We start from the raw sequence: 19,307 nt of genomic DNA, 5'->3' as shown, positions 1-19,307 counted from the left end.
TCTCCTACTAGTCTATAAATCACTCCATAGTCATGCACCTGAATATATAACAGACATGCTCTCAAGGTACACACCCAGTAGATCCCTGAGGTCCTCCGGCACTGAACTTCTAACAGTTCCAAAAGCCAGGACAAAGAGACATGGGGAAGCAGCTTTTAGTTTCTATGCCCCCAACCTTTGGAACACTCTGCCAGAATACCTAAGAATGGCCGAAACGGTTGAAACCTTTAAACATGCACTTAAGACATACCTCTTGATCTCGCTTATCACTCACTGTAAAATGTATTTAACATTTATGGAACATTTATTTATTTACTTATTTCTGTCTCTTTTCAAGTATTTGTACCCCCCCCCCCCCAGCAGCTGTCTCTTAGTTTGACGATAACTGTGCTGAGCAGTCCTTTATGGTGCCAGTGCGGTTAGTACGTAATTTCCTGTTCATTTATCTCTGGCAAAATCTGTGTCTTTTTATAAGTGTTTTGTAACTTGTAAAATTTATTTATTTAACATTAATGTAACATTTATTTATTTATTTACTTATCTGTGTCTCTTTACAAGTGTTTGTAACCCCCCCCCCCAGCAGCTTAGTTTGACGATGACCGTGCTGAGTAGTCCTTTACGGTGGCAGTGCGGTTAGTACGTTTATTTTATTTTATTCATTTATCTCTTGAAAATCTGTGTGTTTTATACAAGTGTAACCCCCCCCCCTTTTCTTTCCTACTGTGAGGCGCATTGTGTTACTTCCTTGTATGAAATGCGCCGTACAAATAAAGTTTGATTTGATTTGATTTGATAAATTCTGACAGTGTATCTGGGATGAAGACATCTTCTCTCGACTGAGACATTTCTGTGATTATATTTGTCAATTTCACGGATTGAAACGAGAAATGTATATAAAACAGCTGTTCACAAAGTTTCTAAGAGTAACACGTCTTACTTCACGCACAACGCCGAAAGAATGAGGGAGTTTATGGAATGTTGTTGTATGAGATAGTCGAAATAGACTTTAGAACTTCATTGTACATGACGTAGGCTTCGCAAATTAAGGTGTATCGAACGCTTACCACTAGAGGGCACTGTTTAACTTCCTTTAGCTTCCATAGCCTGGTTCTGTCAATGAAGTCCAACCTTTTGACAGAATATAGCATCCTAAACTGAACGGCCAGATCTGTTGTCCTTTCAGAAAATCATACCAGTCACGTTTTCAGTCCCAGTCCCAAATGTCCAAGGTAAAGGTTTTTTTTTGTTTTGTTTATAATGAGAGGTCGGAGCCATAGCCTACTATTGGTGGATTTCCACCAAATCTTAATTTACTGTGGTAAAGTGGCAGGACCGTAAATTGAAATATGTTCCAAGCAGAATGCTTTTCGATTTACCAGCACAAACTTGTATAAAATTGGGTGCCTTATCATCAGTCTGCGATTATTTTGTCAGTCTTATGACACAAACAAGAATATTTTTGTTATCGACCTACTCCACGCACACAGTTAATAATCTATTCGGTAAAAAAAAAAAAAGGACGAAAGAGAACTACGAAAAATATTCCCTATTTCAATAATACTTTTCATAATTATTGGATACGGTTTGTTAGCCAACGGCCTAATATTTTAATAACAGCCCCTACAGCTTCTGTGTAGTGACTGAGGGGGGCGTGGGTTCAGTAGGGAAGGAGGGCGCGGAGAATCTCTGCTATTGTTAAGAAAATACGCCCTGCCAATGCAAACGTAGCCTATTTCCACAACTTCACGGTATTGTTCATCAGTGGATGGTTTATACATATTTTCCACGCCGGGCAGCTTAAAAAATGACGACCTCGTACAGCAAAATATAGACGAAAATCTCAGCTTGCCCAAGAAATGCCACTTAACCTTACATTATGCAGATTTCGTGACATCACTCACTGTTAAAGATATCGCTCGAGTGCAACCAAGCGAGCGCAAGACTCAGCTTGGCTAATTATTCAAAATGCCGGTGGTTTGTTTCATTCAATACACCTATTATTCTCGGTGCTCCAACTTACAATTTAGCCTGGGTGAAATGCTATCTTAATTCGGAGCCGCTAAACGGCATCTTCTGTGTCACATGCGCTGAGGGTCCTATTGTGGCGCCGGAGCTGCTGAGGGAGGCTGGATTCGAAACAATAGACCAAAATACGGCGCTGTTCATTGTAGGGGCAGCAGAAGACGTAGGCTTTAGCCAGGACTGGAGAACGGAACGGCCACGACCAAGAACTCAAAAACATGGAGCAGCCCGTGCACTGATCTTCCTTTTTTAGCTTCAGCACAATTCACTGGATATACTTCTTTTTACTGATTAGTTCTGTGAACCTCAAAGAGAAAAGATGAATTCCGCAGAAGCTGCCGAGGAGGGACCGAATGACTCCGATACGGATGCATTCTTCAAAACAGGTAGGATGGCAACTAGGCAAATTCTCCTCTAGCTTTTAATAAGCGGATTTGTTCGGCTCGACGGATCCTAGTTGTGTGTTTAGGTTTTGTCACTGTAGTGGGTAAACAGAGAGGGATTATGGGGTTCTAAAAGAGTGCTTGCTATGAGCGCAAGCACAGAATTAATACCCAATAAGGTATCCTAAAGTAAACCGACGGATATGCTTTGCAACCCATGGATCAACTGATGTGGACATTGCAAGCCACTTCTTCACCTTTTCTCCATCTCCAAGCGCAACTCAAGTTATTGGAAATTGGAAAGGTCTAACCAGCTCTCTCTGCGACCTCTCACGCATCCTTACGTGGGGTAGCACATCGCTTTTGTTTGACAGTTGTGCCTTGTCACACGGATTTCTACTCAAAACGCTCATACATCCTTCAATACAGAAGAAACTTAAAGTTTATTTAAAGCCTACAATCGTTTCACGTCCATACATTTTAGTCATAGTGCAACTTTGGGATAATTAAAATGAAACCAGGGGTTCAAGAAAGCAATGATGCAGCCTTGTGTGAAATGCACAGCGCTATGTTTGAGACCACATACATTTGGTATGTCTCATTCCCCTTATCCCAAATATATAACTTCGGGAAAAAGACTATAATTGTCATGAGGTTATGGCTACCTTGGGTCTCACAAACAGTGAAGCCTATTTAGAATGTGTGAGAACAATCAAGACAGACTATGGGCTTTCCCCTCCTACGCAACCATGGTGTCTATGGATGTTGTTATACTTTCATCTAGATATTCATTGTATGTGTGTTTCGAAGGGACCATCTTTGTGACTATACCACTTTCACATTAGTTCAGGAATGTAATTGGTTTTGACAGGTTCTGGGTATCAAATCGTACTCTATATTCACTTGGCAGTTTGGTGTTATGATGTTTGAATGATTTTGACTCTTTAGTGTATATCAGACCCTACTGTAAGGAATGGCTGGTGCACTCACTTTGTTTGAGTGTCCTCACGAATAAAGCGCCTGTTCACCTGTTAGGACTGTTATGATGGTGGCTGCTATCCAATGTGAACTGCTATCCAATGTAAACAAATGTAGCCTCAGAATCAGACACCTTCCAGCAGCGCATGCATGTGATGCTAACTCTCCTGCAGTGCCTCTGTGGGTTAGGATGCTAGCAGACTCATGCCACAGTGCCTCTGTGGCACACACTCAGAGTGTGCGGCTTGAGGACACGCCCTGGCGCACACACACACCCGCCCGCCTCGCTGCACTCCAATCTCCTGCCCCGCAGGCCCACCCCTCAGCAGTTTACGCTGCCAGTCAAAATATCAGCGCACTTTTACGACTTGATCCTGAGAGGAAGTGCTGATAAAGGAAGTCATGCCCCCCTCCTCCTCCTCCTCCTCCTCCTCTTCCTCCTCCACTCCCTCCCTCTCTCTCTCCCTCTTTCTCTCTCTCTGTCTGATGCTGTTTACGATCCCTCCATTACATTTTAGGGTCATGCTGAAATGACAGTGTCAGGAAATGTAGTGTCTGGGGGGGCAGGGGGGCTCGTGTGCTAAAGAGTGCTGTCTTTGCACAAACAAGTCTTTGGCTGGAAGTGCGTATCTTTTCTAGTGCCGGATGGCACCAACTGCAGCAGTGAACATAGGGGGGCTGCATCTGTGGTTTTGAGGCATATGCGCCACAGCAAAGTGGGACATGAGCGTGGAGAAGAGCTGGGAGAGGGAGAGGGAGAGAGAGAGCGAGAGAGAGAGAGAGAGAGAGAGAGAGGGAGAGAGAGAGAGAGAGAGAGAGAGACAGTCTGTCTTTTGTGTCAGGATCTGTCCTCAGAACCACAGCGCTGCTGCCGCCGCCGCCGCCTTCTCTTCTGCTTTGGGTCTCTGACGAAAGTGGAATGACTCACAGATGGCGGGGCTGGGGCTCGGCCGAGGCCAGCGGCGAGGGGCACGACTTTGCCGCGGCGACGCGGTGGAGACGAGGACATCTGCTCGCATCTGGCCGGAGTCATCAATGGTTGGGCCTGATCAGCCATGGCAGACCTTGCCCTCTGGGTGGGAATGGGAGAGAGAGAGTCCTGCCCTCGCCCTCTATCCCCAGTCCACCCCCAGCCCCACCGCCGCCCCACGCCCTGCCTCACCTCCACTGCTCAGCCAGGACATTGGTTATGCCACCAAACCAAACGGCCGTGGGTGTTTTGCCTGGGTGAAGAAAGACATTACGTGGCTGACTAGGCAGCAATCCATTCACAACGGCTGGCCTGAAAGAACTCTAAAGTGGGTTTACGTCGGGAGCCTCTGCTGGACACTTCCCGGCCTGCTTATTCGCAGCTTAGAGGTAGATTAACCTTGAATGCAGACGCTAATTCACCCCTGCATTGTGGAGCGGACTGGGGCCTCGTGGTGTGCGTGTCTGCATGAGGACAGGACCTGCCCGCCAGCACTGCCTTTTATGTGGGCTAAGTAATCAGAGAGCCTCCGAAAAAAAAAAAAAACTCCCCTTTTGTCTGTTGCTGCCTTGTTCTGAGGGCTGTAAGTTAAATATGAGCTGGAGCAATCACAGGGAGAAGCAATTTGGCCTGATGTGCTCTGCTTTCTTTTTTTTAACAAGCTGTATTTTAGTGGAGCCCAGCCCATCATTGCCTCAGGTAATAAGGGCAGGAGATTGGCAGAGCTCATCTCGCGGATCAATATCTACATCTCCTGCATTTCAGCCAGCAGGACGGCTCTCGCTGAGTGCAACACACACCATCCACATCTGAGCAGGCTATTTCTGTCTCGCCCCACCCCACCCCACCTGCCATTTCTGAAGTAGGCATTTATCAGTCTGATGGACTCACTGAATAATTGGGCCTGATAAAGTTGTTACAAGCATCTTTAGCTATTTCTAAAGGCAGTAAGTCTTCTCTGACGGTGAAACACATCCGCCATTGTGTGTCCCTCAGCCATGGCTGTTCTGCAGTGATGGGCTCATTCATAATTAAAGCCCAGTGAGTGTGTTGGTGCCACAGACTCTGAGTGCTTTAGAGTGTGGTGACAGAGCCGTCTGAAATTTGTGAAGGGGCAGCTGGTTGACCCTCGTGCCCCCAGGACCTTAATTTTCCACTTCAGTATGCGATAGGACAGACTCTCTCCCTCTCTCTCTCCCTCTCTCTCTCCCTCTCTCTCTCTCCCTCTCTCTCTCTCTCTCTCTCTCTCTTTCACTCTGAGTCCACGGTCAGAAAGGATGTGGGCAGACACACAGGCATTGTGTCATTCATCTATACTTAACCACTGTCAAAACGGAGGGAGAGAGAGAGAGAGAAATGGACAGATAAAAAGAAAAAGAGTGAGGGAAAACAGAGAGGAAGAGTAACAAAAAGGAGACCAAGATGGAGTGAGATGTTGTGTCTGCTGACAAAAGGCTCAGCTGTGGGTTTCGGCTCCATAGATGACACTGTCACCCTGAGCCTGCTGCATATTTGGTCACATGACTTCCTTCTTTAATGAAGGCCTACATGAAACGCCTGAGGGTAATTAGGTCCCTGGTGTCAAGTGGAGTATTTATGCAGATGCATGAACGCAAGTCAACCGTTTCCCCCTTAGGTCTCCTTTCTTAGGACTTCTAACGTTAACATCAAAATGGGTTCTGCACGGATTTCGCACACAGTTTCATTTCAAATCTGCACTCACTCTCAAACCAGGCCATCACACGTCTCTAAAGAACTGATGCCTCTAATGGGCTCTGTGTGAGACAGACTCAAGCTCTGATGGGTGAATTCAGTCATGCCTTTTTTAGGCTCCTGCTCGGCTCCCCTCCACTCTGAGACAGGCCTTGGCTTTCTTCCAGCGTCAGAATGGGGGGTCTCCTCCTCCTCCTCCTCCTCCTGCTCCTCCTCCTCCTCCTCTTCATGGTCCCACTCAGGACGCTCATAAATGGCGGCTCCACTCCACGCTTGATCAGAAGCGCGGGGGGAGAACAATGCTGTCTGATGCCCCACTGTCAGCCGTAACAATGAGCTTGGTGCCGGGCCCTCCCTATTCTCCTCAGTCTCTCTCACTCTCTCTCTCTCACTCTCTCTCTCTCTCTCTCTCTCTCTCTCTCTCTCTCTTTGTCTCTCTCTCTCAGTCTCCCTCTCACTGTCTTGCTGTCTCTCTCTCTCTCTCTCTCTCTCTCTCTTTGCATCCCTCCCACTCTCTCCAGCAGGCCAAACAGTAGCATGCTAGCTGTGTGTCTGCGCCCCACTATAGTGCGGGGAGAGGCCTGGCAGATGGCTAATTGGCCCGACGTAAACCACCAGGGTAATAGGGAGAGTGAGAGAAGATTTGTGGGGATTATTGAGTCATGATCTGACGTGGATGGAGAAAGAGAGAGAAAGAGTGCTGGGAGCACCGAGGAAAATGGTGATGCGCCCCCCCCCCCTCCCCCCCACCAAATCCCCCCCCGCACACATGGACTACCACCCCTGCTCGGACTGTGGTATGTGTAACCATATGCCGCAGAGGGCTGAGTGAAAGGGGAGGCTGGCCCAGGAGGCTAATGGAGTCAGATCTTATTAACTGATCCATTCCTTAAAAAAATGAGGCTTTTAGAGAAATTGCGGCGACCCGTCCCCCCGGGGCAAGGCATCTGTGTTTATCCATATGAAGGTGTGAGGGACAGCGCTTCTCATTGTACACTTTGCCATATTCATTAGTCAGGCATATGTAATTGTGGCACTTTTTTTTAAGGAATGTTTTTAGAATGTTTTTCTCATTTTGAAGGAGATGAAACATCCTGCCACGTCTCTCTCTCTCTCGCTGGGGAAATTTCCAGCATCTTGCGAGCGGAAAGATATTGCGGTTATATAGTGCACCCGCACGTGACCTTTTTAAAATGAATGCTGAGACCTTTACTCATTGGCGACTGAATGTGAGGCACTATGACAGAATCCTATCAGAACACCTGCTTTGCCTCCCCACTCTTGTTTCAAGTGTTCATCTTGAATGGATAGGCCCATTACGTATCTCCATAAAACCCTGTGGCTTTTTCTCTCATTGTTCACCAGAGTTAATGTAGCAAATCCTCTCTGTGATTGGTGATGGAAAGAATCCTCTTTTTTCACACGCCTGGGAAGAGCAGTACGGTCATAACTGTGCTGTATTATTCCTGAATGTAATGTCTTCAGGTTTAAATAAACAAAACTGTGTTTTCTCTATCAGATGGGGTCAAAAGAGATTCGTGATTCAAAGAAATTGCACATTTGTTTCTTTTGAGGCAGCTATTGTTCCTATAACATATGTGCCAATGGTTGTTAGGAAAATGAATTTGACCATAGTCTTTATATCTTTTGAACTCTCTGAATCTTGCGTAGTAACAAGCATTGATTTCCACCCAAAACAAATCCATTGTTTGGCATATTGGTTGTCAATGGAGATCACATGTGATATAACAGCGTGGCTTGGCTTGCTCGGGAGTCAGTGGTAAACTAATTACAGAGGGGGTCAAGCGCTGCAACAGCCCTCTGTGAAAGTCCAATTAGCCATTGGCAGCATTCATGTGCGAAAGATAACAGGTGGAGGGCTCCCAAGTGACGGCCTGATAAAGACCCCCCTCCCCAACCCCACCCAGCCTCACGGGGCTGCATTGTCGCCCCCATATCAGCGTGCCGATTACAGTACCTATCAATCGACAGCCTCTCCTCCGGGGATCGCCGGGTACCGGTAGGATGGATCTCACTATCATGGGTTTTCCAGGCTTGATTGCTTTGTTGTGGATTTGTCAGTGGGTCTCAGGGGGAGACTGGGAGGTCTGTAGCCATCACTCACGAAGACTACCCGTGGTAACATGGTTTTTGCGGTGCGGACCCCTAAAGCTCGGGCAAGGGCTCAGGGCAGCTCAGGCTCCCGGTGATGAGAGCGGAGGCTCAGGTTTCATAGAAGAAGCATCTCATTCAGCTTCATCTGTTCCTGGCAGGAGATGAGGGGATGTGGGGTGGGGGTGGGTGGCATAATAGCCATGATATGGAGCAGAGGAAATGAAAATGGATGTCGAAATAGTTTCAATGGAAGCTTATGAGTCTCCCCTTTCAGTATTTTCCATCAGTAGGAGACAGCAAGAGAGAGAGAGCGAGATGGAGAGAGTGAGAGAGAGATGGAGAATGAGAGCAACAGAAAGAGACATGAAGAAAGAGGGAGTGGCAGAGAAAGAGAGAGAGAGAGTAAGGATAAAGAAAGAGAGAGTGACCGAGAGAGAGTGACAGAGAGAGAGAGTGTAAGGATAAATAAACAGAGAGTGACCGAGAGGGATAGAGTGAGGCATGATGGGTCCTTTTTCTGGGCGGCCCGTTGAGTGCCCTCCCCCATGCCACAGCTCTCAGCGGGGCATCAGCCGCACTGACTCAGAGGCTGGCACAAGGTCACATGAGATGGAACAGGAGAGTGCTCATGAATACTTAATCTGCTGCTCTGGCCTGTCAACTGGATCCCTGGATTCCTCCGCTCTGTCTGAGAGACAACAGACTGAATGCTGGAGTCAATCTGACCAGTGCGGTTCACAGGCCATTGGGGAAATGGAGAGACTTTTTGTTCTTTTGTTTTCTGGGTTCCATGTGCTGTCCGGCAGTTTGCCGTTGCAGAGCATGTCATCAATCAGTATTGTGAGCTTCAGATTCCTCCACTCTCTCTCCCTGCCGTGATGTGCCTTTCAGGTTATTTATGTATTTGTTTAAATATTTATATTTATATTTTCCTCTGTTAGGTTTTCCATCTTGGATTTTATGTGAAATAGCATTCCCGTTGGTTCTCAGTTCTGTAAAAAAAAAAAATGGAATGACGCAGACAAATCCATGTGATTCGTAGATATAACAACACGAGGGGCAACTTTTCCCCCAGATTGCTGGGTGAAATCCTAAGACTGTAAAAATAAACAGCCGCGATACGATACCCCTGGGCTGTATTTGCAAACGGCCAGTTAGAAAATGCAGCTCTGCAGGCCGGAGTGTGCTGTGTTCAGCACGCTGCCCACAAGATTGGTCTGGTGTCAATGTGCCCAGAAAAAGCACTGGCCTAAGCCAAATGAGAGGAAGAGACAGACACTGTCGAAGGAAGGAGAGCTGCTTGTCTAATGCTTTTTGGACCACCATATTTCACCGGCTCTGAGGCAGGGGCCGCACATGAGAGTAGAAACCAAATGGACCGTGTAAAGTACACCGACGTTAAGAGGTGTCAGTGCTCCGTTTGCTCATTTTTATTTCTGTGCCGTTCCTCCATGTTGAGTCAATGGAAACATCTCTACTTAAGGATTTGTGCGATGAGCTGCTGCCCTGACTTAATATGTGCATAACATGGGTGCCATTTTTATTTTGTCGTTGGACATGTAAAACGTATGGATTGCCGTGTCCCTTTCCAGAGAAATAGTGAGGATCATTTCAATCGTGGATAAAGCCGAAATGACAATTTCATCAACCCTAGTCTAGGCTCCGAAATTGCCTTTATGCGATTGCTTATGTGATTGCTTTTTTTTTCTCTGCCGGCAGCACCATGACGTCTCTGAGATTTACGACTGCCTCTCTCTCTCTCTCTCTCTCTCTCTTCGCACGGCAAACACACTTGGCTTTTGAGTAACTTTTCCAGCTGAGCTGCGGCCTGCAGTAGGCGACTCACTGTGCAGGCGGGCCGGACCTCTCCACAACTGGGCCTGTGTTTCTTGGCCTGGCCGGAGTCTAGCTGATGACTCCTCGAAGGCTGGCCGTCTGAAACATGATTACGATGAAAGCCCAGCTGACTGCAGCCATTATTAATGGTGGCGACCTCCGCACTGACCCTGGCTGTGTGTTTAATGTAAAGCAACCTCGGCACTAGTGTGTGTTTGTGTGACGCCTGGAGGAGGAGGTGTGTGTGTGTGTGTGTGTGTGAAGGCGGGGGCAAGCAAATGCAGACCCCAGCACTGGTCTCCTTTTCAAAAGGGGGAGGGTGCTGAAAAGCCGAGGGGGAGAGGGGAAGAGGGACTCATTGATATGCGAGTTTCTCAGCGGGGTCTGTGTTGTGTTTTATTAACATGTAGCGAGGACGGAATTCTCCTGGCGCTGCTCTCAACACCACACTGCACATATAAACAGCCCGCGTTTGAGCACGAACCAGGAACGCCAGCGCACTGGAACTCCGTGGGTCTGGTGTAGATTTAGCTCTGTTTGCTGTTGTTGCCAGCTCAGGGCCTAGCCTCCCACAGCATCACATTTTGATCGTCTAAATCCGGGGCCGCCTGGATGTTTTCACAGCGATCACAACTCAGGCGCTCGTCCCAAAAGGGTGTCTTTTACAGCCACCGAAAAGTTTATCCAACTCTGTAGTTGACAAGGGTCATTGACTCTTGAAGTTCAACTGGAATGACTGACCTAAATGAGTCCTTTGAATAAGACATTCAGGTGCTGTTAGCAGGTTGACTTATGCATGCCGCAAGCCTTGAATTACGTGTCCTCCTCACAGGGTACTATAAAACACTGGGGTGTGTTTGAGGTGGGCTTTAATAATATTGCTGGGTGTATGTCTGGAGGGTAGAGTTACACACACTCAGGGATTACAGTAGGACCCCCACAAGCCCTACTGCCAAGTTCACCACACTGGAGCTGTAATACCAATATATTAGAGATTACTAGGAACATCTGGAAAAGCCATTCGGTCTGGGAGAGAGACCTGCTCATCGAAGCCATGAGAAAAGACTGTGGGGCTTTGCCCAGCAAGGAAAATACGTCTTCACAGACAATGGGCCTGGTGCCGGCTCTTGTGCCAGTAATGGCTGGCCGAGAGGAAGACAGCAACTTAACAGAGTTTAGATGGATGTGCTGTAGGTCTGAGCTGAGCCTCGTTCCAGTACTCAGGCCTTCTCTCGCTCTCTCTTTCTCTCTCTCTCTCCCTCTCTCTCTATCTCTCTCTCTGAGGTTAGGGCCCACCAATGGTCATCTGAATCAGATGTGCGACTAGCGTGTCGTCCAGCAACATGCAAAGTTTTAAAAGACAAAGAGAGCGAGGCTGATTGCTGTGTTTAATGCCACGGCGAGCGCTGCGTAATGGTCGAGTTCTCCCGGCGTATAACACAGCTGCTGGACTAATGAACGTACTGGGAGAGTTGGCACCGGAGCACCGCAGCTGCACTGCCAGTATAAACTAACCGTGCGATTTAAAAAAAAAAGAAGAGGAGGGAGAGAAAAAAAAAGCTCTCAATAAAACGCGAGGAAGGAGCCAAAGTCCTCTAAGGCTGATCAGTGGAGTTAAAAGGATCAAAGAGGTTCCAGACCTAGCTTTCAGCATGGGCTCAAGTCTTGGATTCAGCCTCTGGGTGTTGTAAATTAAAAGCTGGTTGCAAGTGCAAGTTGTTTGTTTTCTTTACCAACAGTGACCGAAAACATTTGGAACAGAACAGGGCCATTATGATCTTATCTTTAGAAGAATTAATACAGCAAAACAACCAACCAGGCATTATTGTAAAGAGAGCATTAGTATGCTTTGAATGAAATGAATATAGGATAGTATCAGTACGGCTTTAACCCCACGTTTAATCTACAGACTTCAATGACAGCAGCTGAGAAACTGTACAGCTGTGTCTGCAAGCACTCCAGACCCTCGTTCATACGACAAGATTTATAGGATCGCAGTCCGTGTTTGATTCACAGTCAAACACGGCTGCTTTTGGCATGGCAGCGCACAGATATTTGCCCAAACTGTGCTTGAAGTGCTCCCACACTGATCTGTTTGCATGGACACAATGGCCCAGACAAGCACACTCATGTTTCGCTAGGTGACCTTCTGTATTTAGTGTGTTCACTACTGTGCACTATTGTCTACATACTCCATCATAACGTAACATACTAGTTACAGTGTGAACACTGTGGAACCTTGTAGAACCCCCATAGAACACGTTGGCAAGGTAGTGCACACATAACAGGATGAGGTGAATGGTGTGGTGTGGTGTGGTGTGGTGGATTTTTACTGCCTTTGGTTTCCAACACCCAGGAATCTCAGATCCCCCAGAGAGTGGTGAAATATGGCGCGGTGAGAAGAACTCACATAGCCAGCGCGGCTTAGGGCAGCACGTTTTTCCACACCGTTCGAAATGTAATTCCACGGCGAGCGAAGGGAAAAGAAGTCAACGGTCAAGAGTCGTTATATTCTCAAGTATGTGCGTTTTAGTGCGTCATAATAGTGGAGGTTTTCTCAGCCTCCCTTTGGCTCAGGCAGAGAGAGTGAGAAAAAGAGAGAGAGAGAGAGAGAGAGAGAGAGAGGGAAGCTTTCTCTAGTGAGGAAACTTGTAGGTGTCACATACAGTGGTTTAGGCGGCTGTGCCGTGTTGGCATGTTTACCCTGGATGCTTGGAAAGCGCCTCTCCAGCGCAGACATTAAAAACTTCTCCTCTCTCTCTCTCTCTCTCTCTCTCTCTCTCCCCCTCCATGCTTCCTCGAACAGACGACAGAGAAAGCAATTCCATTTACTTTACCACAGATGGACCTCTGCCAGCCAATTGCAAGAAGGCGGCATTGTCTCGGCAAAGTGATTGGTCAATTGAAGTTTTCCTCTTCAATCCCAATCACCCCCCTCCCCTTTAATTGGGAGGAAATAACAGATTTCATAACTTCGCTTCACTTATGGCTTCCACAGTGGCTTTTCAATATGAATGAAAGGCCTCTTTTGAGATGCGGCATGCTTTTTCTTTTTTTGGCACGAGCGTGTGTGCAAAAACAGATGTCACTAGCAATTAAAGCTCATTTTCTCATATGTTCGTTCTCCATGCCGTCATTCCTGCACCGTCATCGTGGATGTGAGGGGAGAGAGAGAGAGCACGCAAGGAAAAGTGCTCTGCTGTATTGGACCACAATTGACTAAACAGATCCTCGCAAGCGGTGTCTTTGTAGCTTTTATTAATAGAACAAAGAGGAAAAGTTTACTAATGGCCTTCAAGATGGGAGAAGGCAGCCTCATTAGCCTACTCTTGCTAGCACTGCGCTGCCATGCACAGTTTGAAATCTTTGCAGAGGGTATTTATGCACTGTAGTGGAATGTTCTCTCAATATGTTATCACTCTATTGGAGTGGGCTCATTAATCCCTTGTGATAATAACTTGATAAAATTATAAATAACATTGTGATAATGACATCGTATTCATTAGTGTGTTTCTGTCAGTGGTGGATTCATTTGATGTTTTTATTGGTAGGCTACTAGGCTACTCCTCTCCAGGTTTTTGCGATGTTATATCAGATTCAGTGTCTCTGAAATACCTACGGTACACTCATTAATCAGAGTACTGTCTGTAATGTCTTCACCACTGTGCAAGGGTATATTGATTGTAAAGGTCATGATCTGTAAAGCATTACCGGTGCCCTGAGAAATGTTCATTATGTTTAATACATTTATCGGGCAGGCTTGACCAGGGAGGAAGGGAATACCCCCACTCTAAACAGCTTTCAGTATAAACAAAAATAACATATAAATTAAATTCTGAGCAATTTCACCCCACCTTCCCTTTTCCTCAACTTTAGCCAGTGAGTTGAGCATATTACAATCAAATGCCATTTAATACCAGCTTATGCGTGGGATTAGCCCTGTTAGCATTGTGGGACTTACTGCTGGCAACACAACAGTCCCGCTGTGTGCAGGAAGTGACTTCTTTGTCCCTGGCAGCCGCTGAGCTCAGGTAGGATTGAGTTAAATGCCCCCGAGCCCTGAGCTGTGCTACAACCAGAGACTTAGACAGGGGCTCTTAAACAGTCGTGGCCTAACTCACTTAAGTAAGTCATCTCACAGTCGTGGCCTAACTCACTTAAGTAAGTCATCTTAACTGCCTTTGTTTGGATGCAGCCATAAAGCACAATTTACGACTTGGAGATGTATTTAGCCTTCGCTACATCCTGATACAAAATGAACATGACCGCTTGCACTTGAGCTTGTGGGCGTTATTGTTGCTGACATGACCTGTAATTTGACTGTCTTATTAAAGAATGAACACATACAGTATGTGCCTGTAGGCAATACATAGAGTTTAGACTGAGAGTCTTGGGCCAGGGTTGGGTCTATTAGTTCAATTGAGTTTAATGAGTTTTCCTGGAGGGATATGTTCTGATGGGGTAACCAGCGTCTCAGCAGGAGAGCGGGTCTGTTTTTCTCCGCAGAGAATGAAAGGAGCCATTACCATCAACAGCAGATGCATTATCTCTTTTTTTAGATGACTGGCAAACCCACCCTCTACTCAGGGCCGTCTGCACAGAGCTGGCTCCTGGTAAAGGGGTTCATTTCCAGAGTTGATCGCCTCTGCCACAGATGTGTGGTGTGTGTCGAGGAGCGAATGTGATTTTCCAGCATTTCCGTGGTATTTTTAGCCTGCACACACACACACACACACACACACAGCCGTGCCCTGGCCCTAAAATGACAGACGGTGGAGGTTTTTTTTCACCTGCTGAATGTGCCTCTTGTTTTGTATCAGCGGCTCCCAGACACGAATCCTTGTAAGGCAGAGCTGAATGGGTGAGATGAGTGAATATTTGGGTCCTGTCCAAAAACAGACCCCGAAAGGGGGGTGGGGGGTTCTTAGATGGATTTACAGGACAGAGGAGGAGAGATCCGTCCCGTTGGTTGTCCTCGCCATTGATATTCACCTCACGCCGCACACCATTATTTTTGCTTCAGATCAATCTCCATTTTACGTAATTCCTGCTTAAGCCAAGAGAACAGACGGCATCAAAAATGGTCTGGCGTTGCTTCTCAGTGCCAATTTCTACCACACAGGTTTTTTTTTTCTCCCACTTTTCATTCCCTTTGTGCCTCAGAGTCCTTCTTCCCAGCTGGTGTTTGCTGAGTCAGGCTGCAGAGGGCCATGCTGGTGTGACATCATTCAGTGCAGGCAATCAGCTCGGGCCAGACACCAGGACATCGGGTGGGTGGGCGGGTGGGTGGGTGGGGGGAGAGACTGGGTTTAGGGATAATGGAATTAGTTCCCTCTGTCAGTGGATAGAGAGTCAGATATTGATAGCTTAAGCACAACGCCCACTAAATAGGTAGAAATGGATAATCCTTGGAGGCCATAGAAAACAAAGGGGTGAATATATTTTGTGTTTCTAAAGGATGCGGGAGACTATCAGAGGGGGGGGTTAAACCACAAGCGATACCAGTCCTCTGAGTGTGCAGTTACTTCCCAAGTGTTTGTTTGATGGCTAAGGATGCAGATGAGACTTGGCTCATTTTGCACTCAACTGGCATACCTGTATGTGTCTCCATGTTTGACCCTCTGTGTTTGAGTGTACACTTCGGTTAAGCTGTTTACTTTGGGCTCTGGCCGTTAAGGTGTGTCCTCTCTAAACAGCTGCCTTATTTCATTTATTAACTGCAGCCTTGTACCGTGTTTCATTTAACTGCAGGGGGAAAAAAAATACCCTTGTTACTGCAATGGAAACAATGGATGAAGTTTCTCACTCTAAGTCAATTACTCAAAAATGTACGCTATGTGAACTCAGAGAGAATGCTCCCAAAAATAGCTGGTTAGTTACAACCCCGAGCAGAAGTGAGCTTAATGGCCATGCCTCACACTATTGCCTGGGCTCTGTCCTCAGTCCAGCCGTTTGTGTTCAAATGGGATTGCGTTACTAAATGCATAATGTGAAGATAGCCTGATATATTATCTTTGCTCACACTATTCGGATACTGAAGGTTTAAAATGACACAGACTTTCTCAGGGCACATTTGGGAAGATGAGAACTTAGAATAGGAGGAGAGAAAACACACAGAGTTTTTGTTGTGGGAGAAAGAAATAATTGGGTGACGCTATTGCATGCATGTCAGCTGCTCAGAAATCCTCAATAATGAGGCGACGCTGGAGGTGCCTGGTGACACAGAGTCAACGGAGACGACATGCCAGGGCTCTCCGTGTGACTTACGAGGCCCCTGACAAGCTCTGGCCCGGCTTCAATGGTTTGTGTGCACATTTCTGGAAATCCTAAGAACTGCAGATGTCATCTATTTCATCAAAATCGTTCAGATGATGAAATTAGTCACTCTGGCTGGAGAAATCTTTCCCAGCGTGCCTTCGGCAGCTATTGCAGCCAGATGTCTCACTGGAATGACCCCTGGATGCCACTCGGGGTGGGGGGTGGGGGGGGGGGGGGGGGTTAGGGATGTGTGTGTTGGGGAGGGGGGCGAGAATGGCGGGAGGGGGGGGAATTGCTGGAAAGATGATGTGAAATAGTAGCAAGCTTGCCTCCCGAATGGGTTACTGATGAAATGATGGAATTTTCATTGAGCCCCAGTGAGATGGGCTAAGTAGGGCCTCAAGCCACCTCCGGCGCTGGCCTCCGCCTCCCATCGACGTCCCGCAGAACCCTATTAGTTGCTTTGATTCCTGGGATTCCTTGCGAAGGGGAGCCTCAGACGGCCAGAGCTCTAATATTTCATGCCGGGTATCAGACTAATAGATCACAGCAATGGAAGCCATAAGGGGCAGCATTCCTTGAAACAGGGCTTGCGGGGAGAGACGGGAGATGTAATTGGTCAGTTCATGCTGTTTGAAGGTGCAACAACCATCCCTCGTCAACTCTCTTCCCCCCCCCACCCCCTTTCTCCCTTCGGCTGCAGCTGTAGGTGATGGAGGTGGTGGTGGGGAAGGAGGCTCTGCAGCCTGACAGGCAGGAGGAATATTGCCCTGGTGTCTGCTCATAGTGGCCATTAATGCTCAGAGCTCTAGTAAAGAAGTGTGTACATAGACTACTGTTTGCACAGAAATCACATTTTGTAGCAATATGTGTTAGGGATGTAGTTGTAACTAGGGATGCATGAAATTGGATTTCGATATGCTGATATTTTCAAACTAATTTTGGCCGATTGTCTGATTGCCGGTGCAGATACCGATATATATACACATAATTTTTTCTTTCATTGAAGAGAACACAAAGTATCTTGTGTGCTAACCTATTACTCTTCTTGTGATGTCCTGCTTGTAGAAACAGACATAAAACATTTTCTTTGATTCTACCTTAGATGAATCTTTAAACAGATGTAGACATCCACTCATGAAACATAAGGAAATCATTTGATCTTGGACTAGATCTAAAATACGCCACAATACATTTAAAAAAAAAAAACGTAATTCCCATCCTACTTAAACAGGTTTGTATGATGCTTCCCTGAGACTTTATAGGCCAGGCGAATCTGTGGAACTTACCTGTCGATGCCAATAATTAACTTAAGTTTTTATCTTCCAATACCGATGTCATACCGTGCATTACTAGTTGTAACATTGCTCTACTGCTTTGTTCACTATCTTTCAGTTATATATGAATATATATACATACAGTATATTGTATATTTGTTTGTATTTTTATGTATACAATGAGCAGGTGTGTGTAGGGGTTGAACGAGCATTCAGAGATGACATTTACAGCTCCCGAAAGTGAGATCACCGTGTTTATGTGGCCAGCCAAGGTGCAAGGCATCAACTCCTTGATGTGTTTCAGGTGACAGAGAAGACGTAGCCATGCTCAATAAAAGTGTCTGATTTAATGTCTCCCCGTCTGTCACAGCATGCCTCAGTTGACATTACCCATGATTCTTGACACATGTAACACACATGCATGGTGAGCATAGGTGGCCCTCTCTTCTCATCTCTTCTCTTCTCTGCTCCTCTTCATTCCTTTTCTTTCCACTTCCCTCCGCTCTTCTCCTCTTCTCTCCTCTCCTCTCCTCTGGAGTTGTGAGTTATCTCGTAGAGGCAGCTGGGAGCGGTGAGGTCATAGCGTGGGGACCCCCGTACCTCTGTCCCATTTCCACGCTGCTTGGCCTTCGCCTCCAGCTGTCTGTCCAGCTGGACCATGCGCCCGTCACTGGACACTCGCCGCCCCTCTGCTCTGCTCTTTTATGGTCAACAGTGTGACAGGATAAGTGCAAGGATGTATTGTGCAGACAGGCGCTTCGGTGCAGTTGTGATGCCTCCAAGGAAGCCAGGATCTCAGCGGAGATCCGCCGAGAGCTAGATGTTGGCAGGGATCTGGTGATTATTAGTGTATTTTTGTGTCATGTGTATTTTTTTTCCATTCTTTCTCCTGTTCCAGCCTGTGTATGTCACGGACCTTCTCCAGTTACTTCTAACGAATGATATGCTTGAATTTCGTCCTCATACTGTACTTCTCTGGAAAAGGCATTTTTTTGTGTCCAGTGATGTTACGAATGTCCCCAGATAATCAGCTGTAAAAGTGCTGTAGGTCAGTGACTGTTAACGGTCTCCATTCAGGTTGCAAATCTGGGGAAAAAGCTCAGCTCCACTTCAGATGGGTTTTTGGTAGTTGAGTAGGCAGGGTTTGGAGCAGCCTCTTTGACAGCCACCCAGCTGCCTATAACTGGTTTACCCCTTGTGTTGACTGACTGGTGGAACCACACACTCCGATGCCCACAAACTCAACACACTCGCCACTCACAACACACTTCACTCAATCCTCTGTGCAGTGGTGAGCGAGAGAGCTAGGCAGAAATGGAAGGTTACGGACTGTGGCTTTTCTATGAACTGAACATTACTTTTTTCTTTTTTTTCCGCTCCTCACACTATAAGGTATCTGCTGACGATGATTTGTATTCAGTCTATTCCCGTTTCATCTATTTTGAGGTTGAGTGGACACAACTCGGCCATGCTCGGAATCAGACAAGCTATGTTGCACAAATGTCATGTCGCTGTGGGCGAAATGGATGTGAAATGTGCAGAATCTCTTCCATGTGTTCTGTCTCATGTGCTGAGTTCATTGTCATAAACAAATACAGATGTGTAAAATGTAATTAATTTTGGTTACGTCAGGCACAGAAAGCATTTTCAGTTACTTCAGCCACTTACTAACCTAGCTTGTTAAATAGTACAAAGGCTCTCTCGTGCATGTTGTTATGCTCTTTATAAATATTTATGTATATATATTTATAAACA

General features: G+C 46.6%; 1 protein-coding gene across 2 annotated transcripts in view; it reads left to right on the top strand.

The window, feature by feature from the left end:
* Positions 1-1,167: 1,167 nt before the first annotated feature.
* Positions 1,168-19,307, top strand: part of kalrna (kalirin RhoGEF kinase a) — a 144,851-nt gene continuing 126,711 nt past the window's right edge. The window contains exon 1 of one of the 2 annotated variants that reach the window (XM_031557899.2): positions 1,168-2,408. In XM_031557899.2, coding sequence (XP_031413759.1) covers positions 2,342-2,408 — 67 coding nt within the window. In that variant the 5' untranslated portion in view covers positions 1,168-2,341. The remainder of the gene's footprint in view (positions 2,409-19,307) is intronic. The other variant, XM_031557904.2, reaches the window with a different exon arrangement.

The sequence above is a fragment of the Clupea harengus genome, chromosome 2 (genome assembly GCF_900700415.2).
Source record: "Clupea harengus chromosome 2, Ch_v2.0.2, whole genome shotgun sequence".
Classification (NCBI taxonomy): domain Eukaryota; kingdom Metazoa; phylum Chordata; class Actinopteri; order Clupeiformes; family Clupeidae; genus Clupea; species Clupea harengus.
This window is presented reverse-complemented; position numbering and strand designations above follow the sequence as displayed.